The sequence below is a fragment of the Sus scrofa genome, chromosome 16 (assembly GCF_000003025.6).
Source record: "Sus scrofa isolate TJ Tabasco breed Duroc chromosome 16, Sscrofa11.1, whole genome shotgun sequence".
NCBI classification, from domain to species: Eukaryota; Metazoa; Chordata; class Mammalia; order Artiodactyla; family Suidae; genus Sus; species Sus scrofa.
In genome coordinates, this window is record NC_010458.4 from 23,690,975 (window position 1) to 23,710,185 (window position 19,211).

The 19,211-nt window shown below is 40.5% G+C and overlaps 1 protein-coding gene across 1 annotated transcript in view; it reads right to left on the minus strand.

The window, feature by feature from the left end:
* The window catches only part of LOC397451 (LIF receptor alpha), a 74,498-nt gene that overhangs the window by 5,410 nt on the left and 49,877 nt on the right, over nt 1-19,211 (minus strand). Inside the window, 4 exon segments of the mRNA XM_021076925.1 lie at nt 3,377-3,560; nt 12,377-12,590; nt 15,312-15,382; nt 17,686-17,848. Coding sequence (XP_020932584.1) covers nt 3,377-3,560; nt 12,377-12,590; nt 15,312-15,382; nt 17,686-17,848 — 632 coding nt within the window.

Here is a 19,211-nt window from a genome sequence, read left to right on the forward strand (position 1 = left end):
AAACCCGCAACCTCATGGTTCCTAGTTGGGTTCGCTTCCACTGTGCCACAATGGAACTCTCCAAAGCTAATTTTTAAAAAATTATAGAAATATGGGAGTTCCCATTGTGGCAAAGTAGAAACAAAACTGACTAGTATCCATGAAGACTTGGGTTGATCCCTGGCCTTGCACAGTGAGTTGCAGATCTGGCGCTGCCATGAGCTGTGGTGTAGGTGGCAGACACAGCTCGGATCCTGCGCTGCTGTGGCTGTGGCTTGGGCTGGCAGTTATACTTCTGATTGGACCCCTAGCCTGGGAACTTGCATTTGCCGTAAATTCGGCCCTAAAAAGCAAAAAATAAAGAAAATATATATATATATATATACACAGAAACAGACCTGCATTTTCAAAATTGGTAAATATCCAGAGTGAAAACTAGTTCAACCAAAATTAAATGCATTCACCTCTGTTGTAATGAAAAGTTTAGGGTTGTAAATGACATCACGTTGAAGGGGAAAAATGGTAATCAAGACTTTCATTTTGTTCCTTCAAATGAAGCAATGACAACTTCTTCCCAGATTTGGTCTAGGGTTACTTTTCTAACCTGTCTCAGGTGCATATCATGACTCTGAAAAGTTCTTCCCTAACTAGCGTTCTTTTTGGGTTGGAAGGAACCCGCTGATATTCCTGTGAAGAAGAACGTATCTTTCTTCCCAAGAAGCAGATACTAAAATTTCCACTCTACCATGACACTACAGTGTTAAAGGAAATGGGCCTTAAAGTCTATTTCTATTCACAGCATCACCATTAGTGTCCTTGAGTTCACTCCACAAGACAAGCAAGAGCAGAACTTAACTTTAATCTAAGTTGGTCATTTTAAAATGCCTCTTCAATACAATGCAATGGGGGAAATGCTGGGACCTCAGAGGTGGACATAACAAGGCCCCTGGCCTGGAGCTGCTGGCAGAGAGGTGGGAAGACAGACGAGGTGGGGGTAACTCTAAGACCTTGTGTTAGACTAGAGGGACCTCTCACAGCCTGTGTGTGGCCCTTTCAATGAGGCACCAAATGAATCTAAGAAGATCAGAAAAGAGCCACCAAGAAGTGCTATTTGAACAGCGCCTTGAAGGGTACTTAGTAGCTCACCAGCAGTGATCTAAGAAGAGACTGCTTCGGGGGAAATGGCAGCCTACAGGGCTGCATCTAATTTGTGGAGTACCATTACTCTCGTATGGTTAAAGCACTCACTCTCTGATTCGGAACACCAGTGGTCTGCAGGCTCAAAAGGAAGATGGTCAACCTCTAAAATCTCTTTGCAACTTTTCTCTTTGGGGACAAGTATGCTTGAGGGTCTGATTTTACACTGCATGTCTGTTAGTAAAACCAGTTTTATGTTACAATTATGCATATCAATATTCTATAGGGTTCAGCCACCTTAAAAAGGAAAAGAGCCTGAGTGGTTTAGAGCATTGGGACAGTGTTTTGAGATCATAAAAGGGAGAGGAGAGTTGAAAGAGTAGATGAGAAAGGAAGAGGAAACATGCCTGTTGTGGCCACACTCTGTCCTAGCAGCAGCAAATAAAAGACAAAAATCCCCAGCCTCTTAAGCTCTGAATAGCTCTGAGTTGCTTTAAAGTTAAATTCCTGGTGTGATCAAAAACGAGTTTTGTGACCTTGGGCAAGTTACCCAACTTCTCAGAGCCTTTGTTCTTTCAGCCGCAGCAGGGCCTTTGCTCATCTGTCTTGGCAGTGCAAGTCCTCCTTCCATCCTACAGGTCTCAGCTTACATTTATATCCTAGATATTTTACCTAAAGAGGTACATCTCCACATCACTCCATTCTGCCTGGTCCATGCGGATTATTCTCAAAGCCCAGGTGAGAAAGGATGGAAGAGTGGTCAAGATTTTAGAGTATACTTCCAATGTGTCAGGCTCAGGCAGACACGTGAGGGAAACACAAGGCAAGGGGCAAGGAAGAGGAGAGCAGGGTGCGGCTGGGCACACCAGTTAGTATATTTGCTGTAAGAAAGGATAAAGGCTGAGTTCCCATTGTGGCTCAGTGGTTAATGAACCTGACTAGTATCTATGAGGATTCGGGTTTGATCCCTGGCCTTGCTCAGTGGGTTAAGGATCCGGCGTTGCTGTGAGCTGTGGTGTAGGTCACAGATGTGGCTCGGATCTGGTGTTGCTGTGGCTGTGGTGTAGGCCGGCAGCTGTACCTCTGATTTGACCCCTAGCCTGGGAAGCTCCATATGCTGCAGGTGCAGCCCTAAAAAGACCAAAAAAAAAAAAAAAAGGATAAAAGCAACTGTCAGGGCCTTGGCCAGTTACCCATGTGAAGGAGTTTGGCTGTACTCCAAGTAGAACTGGAAAATAATCTGCAGCCACACGTAGGAATCAGTGAACGGGGCTCACCCTTACCATTCGAGAGTGAACAAAGTAAAAGAGCAGAACGTGCTCCCTGAGAAGGAGGAAATCAGCAGCTGCTGGCTCTCCTGAGCTTCACTAACCCTGACGGAGAAGTGATGACGTCAAGAAGCTCACTACTAACAGGTTCCAGAATTCCCAAAGGCAGAGGCACAGGCTGCTCTCATCAGCTACTCAGAGGGCAGTGACAGTGGAGGGAGGGCTATAACTGCAAAGGACAAGCCTGGAAGTTACCATGCAGGTCTCCTGGCTGAACCTCAGGTGGTACAGTATCAAGGCAGCTCACTGCATGGGCTCCTTAGCAGTCAGGCACTGGGCGCTGCCCCCGCCCACCACTGTGCCCTTGAGCTACATCAGGGCAGGTAGTAATGAGTGCAAGTCCGTGGTGCTCAGAGACCTGGCCCTGGGCAAACAAGGGCAAAAGGACAGTGAGTTGAGATCACGGTGCTTATAATTTTGCAGTCTGCTTCTTTTATGAGCATCTCCCTCTGCTGTTAAATATTTAGTGCTACTTACCTTTCCATTCTGTAACTGTGCCATAAATTACTCATTCTCCTATCGGCTGTTTGGGTTGTTTCCAATTCTCACAATTATAAATAATGTTGTGTTGAACATTCTTAGATGCAAATCTGTGCTCTCAGATTATTTCTTATAATAAATTCCTAGACAAGCAATGACTAGATCAAAGCCTATGAATCGCTTTACACAAATACTGCCACAAACCACCTTCCAGAAAAGATAAACCAACCCACACCCAGCCCAGTGGTGAAGGGCTACAGTCACTGAGCTGCAACCAGTCACTCCATGTGTTGCTCTTGTTAGAAATGTATTTTTTGATGGTGAGTATGCTACGGTGTAGACAGGAGTAGAAACACAGTGGTGTACACGTGAAACTTACATGACGGTATAAACCAATGTTATCCTGATAAAAAGTAAATTTAGAAGTATCTTTGAAGAACTCCAAGAGACACTTACCAGATTCTATTACAGTTTCAGTGCTGTTTGAAGGGACTTTTTTCCAGTCCATGAGGCAGGGTTCAGACCGAGATGAGTTACACCATTTAATTACGTAGTCGCAAGTCATGTTGGGATTGTAATTCCAAGTGAGGAGAATCCCATTTCCCATTCCAACAGCCTGCTCTACTTTGAGATCAGCTTCAAGACAGAAGGATATTTTACCCATGTTAAAAATATTTTAAGTAAATCTCATGAAAATGGGCAAGAGTTATAAAAATGACCTCACTCTACAGATATCGTAACATAGTCTGGCTCTTTTTGCTAACTAGATGAACTGTTAGCAAAGTTTAGAAGCACTACTGCTCTTTTTAACTATGGCAATTACCTGTACACACAGATTAACCTGGCAGCTGGAAGAAAACAACAGAAAAGCACAGAGGATCAGGTAGGGACATAGCAGGGCTGGGACATGGAGATCAAGAGCCATGCAGGCTAGGGCAGAGGGGATACGGGCACTAGAGGGGCACGGCATGGAAACGGGTCAGAGAGAGGCAGGTGGGAAGCTGGTGAAGAGCGCGAGGGCAGGTCAGAACCCCTCCCATCGTCACCCCTGTGGATGTGAGCGCCATGAGAGCAGGGGGGCTCGTCCCTGCAGCTCCAGCCTGGGGCACAGACCCTGCAGAGCAGCAGCGCAATGCAGTGAATGATGGAAGGCAGACTGCTGCCCCATGGGCAGGTGAATGAAGGGATTCTGGAGCCGGGCAGGGATGAATGTGGTGGAGAGGGAAAAGCACTCCTACAGTACAGAGGGGTGCTGTGGGGGTTAGCGGAAGGGGGCCAAGTCTGGCTTCCTCAAGTTGCCTATCTCAGCCGAGGTGATAAGGGAGGCCCAAGGCTGGGGGTGAGGAAATAGCATGGTTAGGACAGCGTGGCCAAAGGGGAGAGGGAAATTTTCCATGTAATGGGAGAAAAAAGTAATTTTTTTTTTTTCTTTTTCAGCCCCACAGCATATGGAAGTTCCTGGGCCACAGCTGAGACCTGCACCACAGCTGCAGCAATGGCAGATCCTTAACTTGCTTCGCCACAGAGGGAACTCTAGAAGTAATTTTCTATAATTGATATATATTAAGGGTTCAGGAAAAAGCCATGGAAAGGGTTTTTTAACAAAATGCATGCACAAGCAACTACTACTGGACACAAGACAGCAATCTGGCTTGGAACAGAGAAGACTTTGGATATGACAACTTCCTGGCTCAATGTAACTAAAATCCACAGCGTAAACTTCAGCTGAGGCTGCAAGGTCTCCAACTTGGGAGAGCTCAGGGAATAATCATTTGTCTGGGCTTCAGTAACTGTCTGAAGACTGATGACCAGACTGTTGTTAGTTCCATAAATTACTATCTCCTGAGAGACACAGAGAAGAGGTATGAATATAGTTCCTGAATTAAAAAGATAATATAGCTGTTGCCTATTGTTGTGAGAGCTATGAAATACCTATTCTAAATCAGTAGGTTATCTTGTTTTGGGTGTTCACACATCTCTCCCTTTTGTTATTTTTGCCTCTACACCACTGCCCGCAGACCCTTCTTTCTGGTGTTATGTGTCTCTGAAATGGATTGTGTGCTTCCACTCCTTACTTCTAATGTACCCATGACCTACTGAAACAAAGGAAAGAACCAGTTACTTAACAAGCAGTAAGACACTGCCTCAAGCAAGAACTGAAAAGATACTCAGGACCCACACTGGACCAATTGTTCTTTCTCTAGGAGCAGGTGGCCATAGTGTGGGAGGACAGCAAGGTGGGGGGTGGGCAGGGAATGACTCAGAAAAGGAATTAACTCAGAGAGGAGGCAGGGGTGGCACTGAAAACTCCTGATTCAAAAGCCTGTAGGATGGGATTAAGATGGTGGAATAGAAGGACTGGAGCTCAACTTCTCTCCTAAAAACAACAAAATTCACAACTAAAGGCTGAGCAATCTTCAACCAAATGGACCAGAAACCTTAAAAAAGATATCCTACTCCAGAAGATAAAGAGGAGGCCACATCAAGACGTAGGAGGGGTGATTACGTGATATAAACAACCTCATACCTCCTGGGTGGGAAGCCTCACAGACTGGAAACTAACTGGTTCACAGAGACTCACCTACAGGAGCGAGAGTTCTGAGCCCCACATCAAAATCCCACATGTGGGGATCTGGCACTGGGAGAAAGAGCCCCTGGAACATCTGGCACTGAAGGCCAGCGGGGCTTGTGCGCAGGAGCTCCACAGGACTAGGGGAAACAGAGACCCCATTCTTAAAAGGTGTACATGGACTTTTATGTCCACTGGGTCCCAGGGCAAAGCAAAGTCTCCATAGGAATCTGGGTCAAACCTGACTGCAGTTCTTGGAGGACATCATGGGAAAACGGGTGAATGTGGCTTGTTGTGAGGGAAGGGCATTGGAGGCAAAGCTCTCGGGAATATTCAGCAGTATTTATTTCTCTGGAGGTGGCCATTTTGGGAAAGTCTGGCCCCACCCTTCAGTCAGCACTGAGAAGCTCCAGGGCAAACAACAACCCAGGTGGGATCACAGCCCCACCCATCAGTAAATAGGCTGCCTAAAGACCCCTCAGGCACACAGCTGCCTTTAATCACATCCAGAGACAAAGCCCCACCCACCAGAGGGATTAGAATCAGCTCCACCTACCAGTGGGCAGGCATCAGTCCCTTGCATCAGGAAGCCTACAGCAAGCCCCCATACTGACTTCAGCCACATGTGGGGCAGACACCAAAAGTAAGAGAGGCTACAACTCTATTATCTGTAAAAAGGTCACCACACCAAAAACCTATAAAAATGAAAAGACAGAGAACTATAACTCAGATGAGGGAGAAAGAAAAAAAAACCCAGAAAATCAGCTAAGTGAGGAGGAGATTCTTATTCTCCAGGAAAAAGACTTTAGACTGTCGATGCTGAAGATGATACAGGACATTGGAAATAAACTGGAGGCAAAGATGGACAATTTACAGGAAACACTAACCAAAGAGATACAAGATATAAAACTTAAACAAAAAGAGACGCACAATACAATAACTGAAATAAAAAATTCACTAGAAGCAGCTAACAGCAGAATACAGGAGGCAGAAGAACAAATAAGCGAGGTGGAGGACAGAGTAGTAGAAATTACGAACGTGGAACAGAAAAGAGAAAAAAAGATTGAAAACAAATGAAGAGAGTCTCAGAGAACTCTGGGACAACGTGAAGCTCAACAACATCCATATTATAGGGGTGCCAGAAGAAGAAGAAGAGAGAGAAGGGGACAGAAAAAATATTCCAAGAGATAATAGCCGAAAATTTCCCTAACATGGGAAAGGAACCACTCACTCAAATCCAGGAGGCGCAACGAGTACCATATAAAATAAACCCAAGGAGGAACACCCCAAGACACATAATAATCAAACTGACCAAAATTAAAGACAAAGAGAAAATCTTGAAAGCAGCTAGGGAAAAGAAACAAGTAACATACAAGGGAAACCCGATAAGGTTATCAGCAGATTTTTCAGCAGCAACTCTGCAGGCCAGAAGGGAGTGGCATGATATACTTAACATGATAAAAAGAAAAAACCTCCAACCAAGATTACTCTACCCAGCAAGGCTCTCATTCAGATTTGAAGGAGAAATCAAAACCTTCTCAGATAAGCAAAAGCTGAGAGAATTCAGCAACACTAAACCAGCCTTATGACAAATACTAAAGGAACTTTTCTAGGCAGAAAAGAAAAGACAGCAGCAGGAAACAAAAATACCACAAATGACAAGGCTCACCAGTAAAGGTATCTATACAGTAAAGATACGAAATCATCCATGCACAATTATACCACCAAAATCAGAAATCATGAGAAGAGGTGGGTACAAATAGAGGACACTGGAGATGAACTTGCAATTAAGAGAACAACAACTCATATACATATAGACTCTTATATCAAAACTCCAGAATAACTGCAAACCAAAAATCTACAATTGATACTCAAACAAGTAAGAAAAATCAACTCAAATACAACACTAAAGATAGTCATCACACCACAAGAGGAGAGAACAAGACAAGAAGGGAAGAAGAAAGAGTTACAAAAACAAATCCAAAGCAGTTAATAAAAGGGCAATAAGAACATACATATCAGTAATTGACTAAACGCCCCAACCAAAAGACATAGACTGGCTGAATGGATACAAAAAAACAAGATCTATATATATATTGTCTTCAAGAGACCCACTTCACTTCTAGGGACACACACAAATTGAAAGTGAGAGGATGGAAGAAAATACTCCATGTGAACGGGAATCAAAAGAAAGCTGGAGTAGCAATACTCATATCAGACAAAATAGACTTTAAAGTGAAGACTATTTTAAGGGATAAGGAAGGTCACTACATAACGATCAAAGGATCATTCAAGAAGAAGTTAAAACAATTTTAAATATCTACATACTCAACATAGGTTCACCAGAATATATAAGGCAACTGCTAACAACCTTAAAAGGACAAATTGACAATAACACAATAATAGTGGGGGACTTTAACACCCCACTTAGAGCAATGGACAGATCATCCAGACAGAAAATTAATAAGGAAACACAGGTCCTGAATTAAACATTAAACCAGATGGACTTAATAGATATTTATAGGACATTCCATCCAAAAGCAACAGAATACACATTCTTCTCAAGTGTACATGGAACATTCTCTAAGATTGATCACATCCTGGGCTACAAATCCAACATTGGTAACTTTAAGAAAATTGAAATCATATCAAGCATCTTTTCTGACCACAACACTATAGAACTGGAAATCAACAAGAAAAAAACTGCAAAAAACACAAACACGTGGAAACTAAACAACATGCTACTAAACAACCAATGGATCACTGAAGAAATCAAAGAGGAAATTAAAAAATACCTAGAAGTAAATGACAACAAAGATACGACACATCAAAACCTATGGAATGCAGCAAAAGCCGTTCTAAGAGGAACGTTTAGAGCAATACAAGTCCACCTCAGGAAACAAGAAAAAGCTCAATTAAACAAACTAACTTTACATCTCAAGCAGCTCGAGAGAGAAGGACAGACAAGACCTAAAGTTAGTAGAAGGAAAGAAATCATAAAGATCAGAGTAGAAATCAATGAAAGAGAAACAAAGAAAACCATAGAAAAGATCAGTGAAGCAAAAAGCTGGTTCTTTGAAAAGATCAACAAAATTGATAAACCCTAGCCAGACTTATCAAGCAAAAAAGAGAGAGGACTCAAATCAATAAAATTAGAAATGAAAAAGGAGAAGTAACAACAGACATCACAGAAATACAAAGCATCACAGGAGACTACTATATGCAACTATATGCCAATAAAACAGAAAACCTAGAAGAAATGGACAAATTCTTAGAAAAGTACAATCTTCCAAGACTAAACCAAGACGAAATAGAAAAGATGAATGGACCCATCACAAGAACTGAAATTGAAACTGTGATTAAAAAACTTCCAACAAACAAAAGTCCAGGACCAGATAGCTTCACAGGCGAATTCTATCAAACATTAAGAGAAGAGCTAACACCTCTCCTTCTGAAACTGTTCCAAAAATTGCAGAGGAACACTCCCAAACTCATTCTATGAGGCCACCATCACCCTGATAACAAAACCAGACAAAGATACCACAAAAAAAGAAAACCACGGGCCAATTTCACTGATGAACATCGATGCAAAAATCCTCAACAAAATACTAGCAAACCACATCCAACAATTCATTAAAAGGATTGTACATCATGATCAAGTGGGATTTATCCCAGGGATGCAAAAGTTCTTCAATATCCACAAATCCATCAGTGTCATACACCACATGAACAAACTGAAGAATAAAAACCATATGATCCTCTCAATAGATGCGGAAAAAGCCTTTTACAAAATCCAACACCCATTTCTGATAAAAACCCCTCAGAAAGTGGGCATAGAGGGAACCTACCTCAACATAATAAAGGCCATAGATGACAAACCCACAGCGAACATCATTCTCAATGGTGAACAGATGAAAGAATTCCTGCTGAGATCAGGAACAAGACAAGGATGTCCACTCTCACCACTACTCTTCAACATAGTTTTGGAAGTCCTGGCCACGGCAATCAGAGAAGTAAAAGAAATAAAAGGAATCCAAATGGAAAGGAAGAAGTAAAACTATCACTATTTGCAGATGACATGATACTATACCTAGAGAATCCTAAAGACTCTACCAGAAAACTGTTAGAGCTCATCCACGAATTTGGCAAAGTCGCAGGATACAAAATTAATACACAGAAATAGACAGCATTTCTAGACACTAACAATGAAAGACCAGAAAGAGAAATTAGGGAAGCAATCCTGTTTACCATCACATCCAAAAGAATAAAACAGCTAGGAGTAAACCTACCTAAAGAGACAAAAGACCTGTGCTCTGAAAACTATAAGACACTGATGAAAGAAATCAAAGATGACACAAATAGATGGAAAGACATACCATGCTCTTGGGTTGGAAGAGTCAATATTATCAAAATGACTATACTACCTAAAACAATCTACAGATTCAATGCAATCCCTATCAAATTACCAAGGACATTATTCACAGAACTCGAAGAAAATATTTTAATGTTTGTTTGGAAGCACAAAAGACCCAGAATAGCCAAAGATATCCTGAAAAAAAAAAATGGAACTGGAGGCATCAGGCTCCCTGACTTCAGACTACACTACAAAGCAACAGTCATCAAAACCGTATGGTACTGGCATAAAGACAGAAATATAGATCAGTGGAACAGGATAGAAAGCCCAGAATTAAACCCATGCACCTACAGCCAACTCATCTATGACAAAGGAGGTAAGAATATACAATGGAGAAAAGACAGCTTGTTCAAAAAGTGGTGCTGAGAAAACTGGACAGCCACATGCAAAAGAATGAAATTAGAACACTCCCTAACACCATACACAAAAATAAACTCCAAATGGATTAAAGACCTAGATATATGACCAGACAGTATAAAACTTTTAGAGGAAAACATAGGCCAAACACTCTCTGACATAAACGACAGCAACATCTTCTCAGATCCAACTCTTAGAATATTGACAGTAAAAACAAACAAATGGGACCTAATTAAACTTAAAAGTTTCTGCACAGCAAAGGAAACCCTAAACAAAACGAAAAGACAACCCACAGAATGGGAGAAAATCTTTGCAAATGAATCAATGGACAAGGGATTAATCTCCAAATTTTGTAAACACCTTCTGTAGCTCCATACCAAAAAAACAAATAACTCCATCAAAAAATGGGCAGAAGATCTAAACAGACAATTCTCCAAAGAAGACATACAGATGGCAAAAAAACACATGAAAAGATGTTCAACATCACTCATTATTAGAGAAATGCAAATCAAAACCATAATGAGATACCACCTTACACCACCCAGCATGGCCATCATCGACGTCTACCAACAATAAGTGCTGGAGAGGGTGTGGAGGAAAAGGAACCCTAGTACACTGTTGGTGGGATTGTAAATTGGTGCAACCACTGTGGAAAACAGTATGGAGATTCCTCAGGAAACTCGAAATAGAACTACCATTTGATCCAGCAATCCCACTCCTGGGCATCTCTCCAGAGAAAACCACGACTCACAAAAACACATGTACTCCAATGTTCATTGCAGCACTATTTACAATAGCCAAGACATGGCAACAACCTAAATGTCCATTGACAGAGGAGTGGATCAAGAAGATGTGGTACAGGAGTTCCCGTCGTGGCTCAGTGGTTAACGAATCCGATTAGGAACCATGAGGTTTGCAGGTTCAATCCCTGGCCTTGCTCAGTACATTAAGGATCTGGCATTGCCATGAGCTGTGGTATAGGTTAGAGATGTGGTTCGGATCCCGCGTTGCTGTGGCTCTGGCATAGGCCGGCGGTTACAGCTCCGATTAGACCCCTAGCCTGGGAACCTCCATATGCTGCAGGAGTGGCCCAAGAAAATGGCAAAAAGACCAAAAACAAAGCAAAACAAAAAAGATGTGGTACATATACACGTTGGAATATTACTCAGCCATTAAAAGGAAAGAAATAACAGCATTTTTAGCAACATGGATCGACCTAGAAATTATCATGCTAAGTCAGCCATACAATGAGACACTAACATCAAATGCTTTCACTGACATGTGGAATCTGAGAAAAGGACAGACTGAACTTCTTTGCAGAACAGATGCTGACTCACAGACATTGAAAAACTTATGGTCTCCAAAGGAGACAGTTTGGGGGGTGGGGAGATGTGCTTAGGTTGTGGGATGGAAATCCTGTGAAACTGGATTGTGATGATCATTATACAACTACAGATGTGATAAATTCATTGAATAATGAAAATAAATAAATAAATAAAAACAAAACAAAACAAAAAAAACCAAAAGCCTGTCAAGGCAGCTAGGCAGGATCCGTCTAATCACTGGTAATCCATCAAACTTAAAGGGGGTGCTAAGAAATTTAAAAATTACATCACAATTGTTTTTTAAGCTTATACTGAAGATCTAATTTAGTTTTAACAAGAATTTCTTATCAAAAAGGATTCCTATTAATAAAGAATATCTTATCAATAAAGCTGCCATTTAAAAAGAGTAGTTTTTCCTACCTGTTTGAAAATAGCCCAGCTGACTTAAGCATCAACCCTCACAGTCTTGGGGAGATATGAAAATGGTATCTGGATAAACTATTAAAATATTTCTTCCTAAGAGTAATACCCACCACGACAACTCTACAACACTATGTGTTAAACTAACTGGGCTTAGTCATTATTTTATCCATCAGTGGAGGTGGTTCAAGTCAATACTAACGGCTCTCAATGACTACTCGATGTTAGTCTGCTTGTTCCTCCTTATCTATCAGCAGCAACAGGGGATATGAGGAGAAAGCTGACATATATGGGAGTAAGCAATACCTTCAAAATGATTCACCTTAATTTCCTGTTCTTATGTACTGCTTTTATCTTAAGTACTCACCATTTGGAATTTCCATACTAGCTATTTTAGAAGGTGGTGAGGAGCCAACAGAATTTTTTGCCACAACACTGATGATGTAGTCATTTTTATCAAGTTGTATTTCTGCCTTGTGCTGAGGATCAGGAATCTCAGAAAGGGACTGTGTTTCCTCATCTGAGGAGCATGATACATTATAGGAAAGTATTTTCCCATTAGCTTCATTAACGGGTAAAGGCTATGAAAAACAGAAAAACAAATTCTGTTATAAAAACGGGCAAAGACTGATTGTGTGACAAGGAAATGCCTTGAAACTAAACTGGACATGCCACTAATTCTAACAAAGTAACATCAGAAAAGATGAAGTGGTTAACAAGTGCTCAACACAGATTTAAAATCCACCAAGACCTGGATAAATCAGGAAAGCAATGCTGAAGAAAAAACTATATGTGCTGTAAGCAGTAGGAGCACACAGAAATATAAAAATTAGTAACAAAACAATATTTAGCCTCACATTTTTCAGAAACAAAGCAAAAAATTTATGAGAAGCACTGCTCTACTTAAACTTTAAAAAGTATGGCATCAGGTGTTTTAAAAGTTACTGTTTTCTCAATGAGTAGTACTTGCTCATTACAGAAAATTTTGAAAATATTCAAAAGTTGGAAGAAAAGAAAAATCTCCTACACTTCCATCTCTTAAATATTCTTACATTTTGATATTTCCTTCAAGTTGTTTTTCTAGATGGAGACTTTCATTACAATTGTTTCAAACAAACTATATAATTTAATATTATTTTTCACTTTTCAATAATATACACTTATCCATACTAATATAGTTATATACATTCTAATAGCTTTATATTTCATGTAGTGTTTTTACCAGTTTACTTGAATATTCCTTAAATAAATGAAATTCAAGTAGGTCTCAATTTTTCACAATACTAAAATGAACCATTTGGTGCCACTTTTTTTTTCTTTTCATGGTTAGGATTAATTCTTTTTTTTTTTTTTTTTCTTTTTCTTTTTATGGCTGCACCTGTGGCATATGGAGGTTCCTGGGCCAGGGGTTTAATTGGAGCCTATGCCACAACCATGGCAGCACCAGATCCAAGTCAAACCTGCCACCTATGCCACATGCTGCAGCAATGCTGGACCCTTAACCCACTGAGCAAGGCCAGGGACTGAATCTGCATCTTTGAAAAGACAACATCAGGTCCTTAACCGGGTGAGCCACAACAGGAAAGCCAGGATTATTATCATTATTACTATTTGCTTTTTAGGGCCACAGGGGCACCACATGGAAGTTCTCGGGTTAGGGGTCGAATCGGAGCTCCAGCTGTTGGCCTATACCACAGCCACAGCAACTTGGGATCTGAGCCATGTCTGGGACCTATATACCACAGCTCGTGGCAATGCTGGATCCTTAACCCACTGAGCGGGGCCAGAGTTACCGCTGAGCCATGACAGGAACTCCCTAGGAATAATTTTTAATGTGGGTTCCCAAAAGTGGACTTATTGCATAAAAGAAGATAAACATTCAGACTTCGTTATTTATATTGTTAAACTACATTTCCAAAAACTGCTCCAATTTATATGGCAATATATGTGACCCTCTGATCTAGAGAACACTGCCATTAATACGCTGCTGAAGACACTGTTCCAGCAGAGGTTCCCCTGTGGTTCTCCAACGGCTGGCCCAGTTTATTCATTACCATCCTTAGACCTATGGGCTTCATTTGATACTATTCACTTCTTCACACATCCCTGACACCCCTGGTTTCTGGAAAACTGCTTTCATCTGGTTTTCCTGCCCTTCTGACCTTCTCAGTCTCCTCTGCTGGATCCTCCTCCTTTGACAGTCCTTTGCATGCTGCCATCACCTACGCTTCTACCCTAGTTTCTTTCTGCCCTGTGTGCTCTCCCCCAGCGATCCCATGTATAAGCTACTCAAAAATATGTCTTTAGCTCTGATCTCTCCAGAGCTCCAGAGCCTTAAGTCAAACCACTACTGACTGGACTGTGCTCTAATATCATTGGCACATGTTTAAGGAAAGCAACATGTCCACAACTTAATTTTTCACCCAAATATGGCACAACCATCAACTAGTCACTGAATCACGTCAATATTTTAAATCCTTGGCTAACCTTCGAACAATATTCTGAAACTTCTCTACATTGAAGTAATCTGTATAACAGTTACAAAATTATTGTGAAATCTGAGTCAACTGAGTAGTCCGGGGACTTCTGAATTGAGAGTCACTTACAGACAGCCTCAGAGCAACAGAACATGTGCACAACTTGCTCACAGACTACACTTTACTCAAAGCTGTACTGATGTCAATAACAAAACTCAATATTTAAACTGCTCCTATGAAATCTGATGGAGAAAACAAATGTTCATGGTTTGGATGTCCATAAATCAGATAAAAAAATACAGCAACAAAAATGTTTGCTCTAGTAAGGAAAAACTAGTAAAATATAATGCAATTCATATTTTACCTAAAATTTTAAAAAACTATGTAAAACTTTACAATTGTCATAATATAATGCAATTTATTTAAGGGAAAACAAATTACACATGATACATATAAAAGGTTAGTTTCCTATTCTTTGAAGAAAAAAATGCAACATAAAAACTTGGGATTCTAACTTGTAGTTTCTGGCTGTATTTCTGACTAAAGTGAGAGAGATGGAATTCATGAAATCCTCTGTCCTTTACGGGCCTCATAAAATCCAACTAAAGAATGCTCAAATCTGAGACAGACATCCTCCCTACACTGACTGTGGTCCAACTGCAGTGATGAGAAATTTGAGGGTTTTAGAAGCCAGGCTACATTCTCAGCAATGCTGCACACAAAGCCAGTCTGAGGAATCCTGGCAACCTGCTAACCCAAGTACCATATATAAGTAATTTAGCATAATAAAGTTATTTAAATATTCAAGGAAAATTAGATATTTACCTTCCAATATATTATTAAATTTTTTCCATCAGAACTCCACTCTCTCCAAGTATCTGGTCCTTTTGAAGGAACTAGGAAAGAAATGTAAAAGTTAGTGTCTGAAGGTGCATACTATGTCTTTGGATAATATCAATAATTGGGATGGTAGTGTTTGAAATTTTTATCTAGACTTTTAGAATTCTCAATAAAAATGTGAAGCAGTCAGTGGCTTCCACTTAGAAATCAAAGCAACAGAATAGCTGAGCCCTGAACATATGTAAAAGACAAGGCCCCTAACAATGGGTTAAAATCACCCACAAGGCCCTAAGAGAGGGTACCTCTCCGTCGCACATCCTCCTACCTCCCTAGCTCCTCATCAAAATGCCAAGGACACCTGCCCCAGGCGTTCTGTACTTTCTGTGCCCTCTCCTCCTCTGCCTCGAACTTTCCTCCTTTGCATTAACCATGAAGCTTGTGTCTCCACCTCCTTTCTATCTCAGATTAATGTCACCTTATTAGTGAAGTCTTTTCCAGCTACTCTAAAATTGCAACTCCCCATTCCACTCCCCAGTGCTCTTGCTAGGTTGATTTTTTTTTTTTTTTTTTTTTTTGTCACTCTCACTGCCATACTATTATGTAAACCCTTAATAACTCATTTCTAATCCTCTATCCTATAAACTCCATGGGCAGATGTTGTTGTTTTAGTCACTGCTATATCCCTTGTGACCAAAACAATTCCTGATATGTCCTAGATACTCAGTATTTGTTAAGTCAATTAATGCCTTCATCTTACTGAGGTGTAAATAAAGTGTTTCCTTTTGGCAGCAACAGCTCATCAACTGAAGGCCAAAGCTCCTGCAGTAGCCTGTCTCCAAAATGACCAATGATCCCTGTCATGCCTCCTGACATTTGCCCTCTGTGGTCCCTCCTGCACCGTTCAAGGTTGGCCTGTGTGACCAGCCGGGTACAGCAGATGTGATGTTATGTTCTTGCTGAGGGTAGGCCATAAAAGACATCATGGAGGCTGCGCTGTAGAGAACCAAGACTGGGAGGTGCTGGCTGCCATACTGAGGACGCTCCAGCAGCCCTATGGAGAGGCCCGCGTGATGAGGAACAGAGGCCTCCTGCCAATAGCCATATGAGTGAATTGTCTTGAAAGCCAATCCTCTAGCCCCAGTCAGGCCTATGGCCCTACCTCCATCCTGACTGGAGCCACGCAGCTAAGCTGCTCCTCAATTTCTGACCCACAGGCACTGTGAGACAATACATGTTTGCTGTTTTAAGACACTGAGCTTTAGGATAATCTGTCATAGCAACAGATAAGTAAAAAACTCTCTCCCTGGACTCAGACATGATCCAAATAACTCTTACACATACTGTAAAGCTCCTCTTATCTCTCTAGTCTTTAGATGGGGAGACAAAAATCTGGATTAATGTTTTTGTCTTACTGTTGGTTAAATTTTTTAGAAGAAATTTTATACTTCCTATATTATATGGTACAAATAAAGCCTTTGCTCTCTTTTGTTGGATAACTTCTGAAAATTACAGCTATTTCTAATTTTTTTGCTGTTGAAGATGACATCTGATTAATCAAGAATAGAATCTCATTCTGTCTTTGGAAATTATGTTCAAAAAACTAGTTACCTGATTTTACAAATATTTTGGCCTGGGTGTACCATAGAAACCAAAGTTTAAGACCCTGTAGTCCCAATCCATTTCTTAGGCCTACGTCACAAACAAAAATTCCACCAAATTATCATTATTAATAATTGTTTTCAATGAGCAGACACCTTAAAGTAGACTATTAAAATTCCAGGAATAGGAAGAAAGAGTGTGAGAAAGAAAAAAATCACCGTATAATCTTAATCTTCCTACAGATTCAAGTTTGGTTCCCTATGTATCATTTTTTTTTTTTTTTTTTTTTTTTTAATGGCTGTACCTGCAGCATATGGAAGTTCCTGGGCTAGGGGTTGAATTGGAGCTACAGCAGAGACCTACACCACAGCCACAGCAACACTGGATCCATAACCTACTGAGCAAGGCCAGGGATCAAACCCATAACCTCACAAAGACAATGCTGGGGTTCTTAACCCATTAAACCACACAGGAACTCCTGCATCTTTTTAATATAGTTGTAACCTTACTGTGGATAAGGTAGACTAGTCCTGTCATGAAACACATGCCAAGCATTTTTCCATATTATCACAAAACTTTAAAAACTATCATTTAAAATGTCTGCATGATATTTTACTAGTAGGTATTATACACCTACACAGTTTATCTAAACATTCTACTTTTAGTCACTTTGGTGACATTTTCTTAAAAAAAAAAAAAAAAAAAGCATAATTTCAGGATCCATGGTAATAATTAGCTATAAATCATTCAGTAAACTTACTGGCTTCTGTGGTTAGATACTGTTTTTCATTGCTCCATTTGCTCCATTTCCAGAAAGGCTCAGTGCAACAACGAATGCGAAAAGTATAAAGGGTATACGGATTTAACTTGTCCACAACAGCAAGATAATTTGAATTTTCTACTCCTTTCACTGTGACAGTCCGCTATTAGAAAACAGATAAACATATATATTACATATTTTTAAGAAAAAAGCCTTTTTTTTTTTTTGTCTTTTATGCCATATGTTCCCGTGGCATATGGAGGTTCCCAGGCTAGGGGTCTAATCAGAGCTGTAGCCACCGGTCTACATCAGAGCCACAGCAACACCAGATCCGAGCCAAGTCTTCAACCTACACCACAGCTCACAGCAACGCCGGATCCTTAACCCACTGAGCAAGGCCAGGGATCGAACCTGCAACCTCATGGTTCCTAGTCAGATTCGTTAACCACTGCACCACGATGGGAACTCCAAGAAAAAAGCCTTTCAAATTTGCAACATAAACTGACTGAATGTTGTAAGAGTTTACCTCCCTAAGACCAAAGACAGTTCATTCAATATACTTTAATTCTTATATAAATGCCAAACCAGTGAAACTATGTTCTACAATAGGAATAAATAAAATTGATCTTTTTTTTTGTTTTTTTTGGGCCGCGCCCACAGCATATGAAGGTTCCCAGGCTAGGGGTTCCAATTGGAGCTACAACTGCCAGCAACTCACGGCAACGCCAGATCCTTAACCCACTGAGTGAGGTCAGGGATCGAATCCGCAACCTCATGGTTCCTAGTTGGATTCCTTAACCACTGCGCCACAACAGGAACTCCAAATTGAGGTATCTTTTTAATCCAGATGTTGGGATTTAAGTAATAGTGGTCAATTACATTATGCAGAGAAGATGACATAATTGTGATAATCAGTCAATGGCTACTGGTGATGCAACATACCTTAATATAATTTAGTAATCTAAATGATGACCTTGAGGATTAAATATTATTATTCGGATGGTATTTGGAAGCTTATTGGAGGCAGGCATCGTCTTATGCATCTTTTTGTACATGGCACTTAGAATCTCTAGTGTGACACTAAGCATACAGAATATTCAACAAATACTTGAACTAAATAAAATCAAGATAAAGCAATTCTAAACAAACGTGAGGATGTGCATGCCTCAGGAGTTTCTGAGTTTCCAGTTACCTACCACAAAGGAGCTTTGGGTTACATTTTGCAGTCTGACTGATTTTCTAGAAATTGTCAGTAATTTTCCAAATGACTAAGTACAACATCATTTGTTTTGGACCTACCACAAATTACAAGATGGTGCAGCATAAAAGTCAACCTAAGTATTTAAATAATGTATGAAAAAGTCATGTTTTGACATATAATGACCAATTATAACTTGCTCCTATCGCTGCGCTTAGCAGTTTTAAAAATCGCACTTCTCTCTGGTGCTGATCAGGCCATTAACTAACGCCAAAGGCTATGTACGGCAAAAACTACTTGTTCACTTCACAAATTTATTGAGCACCGG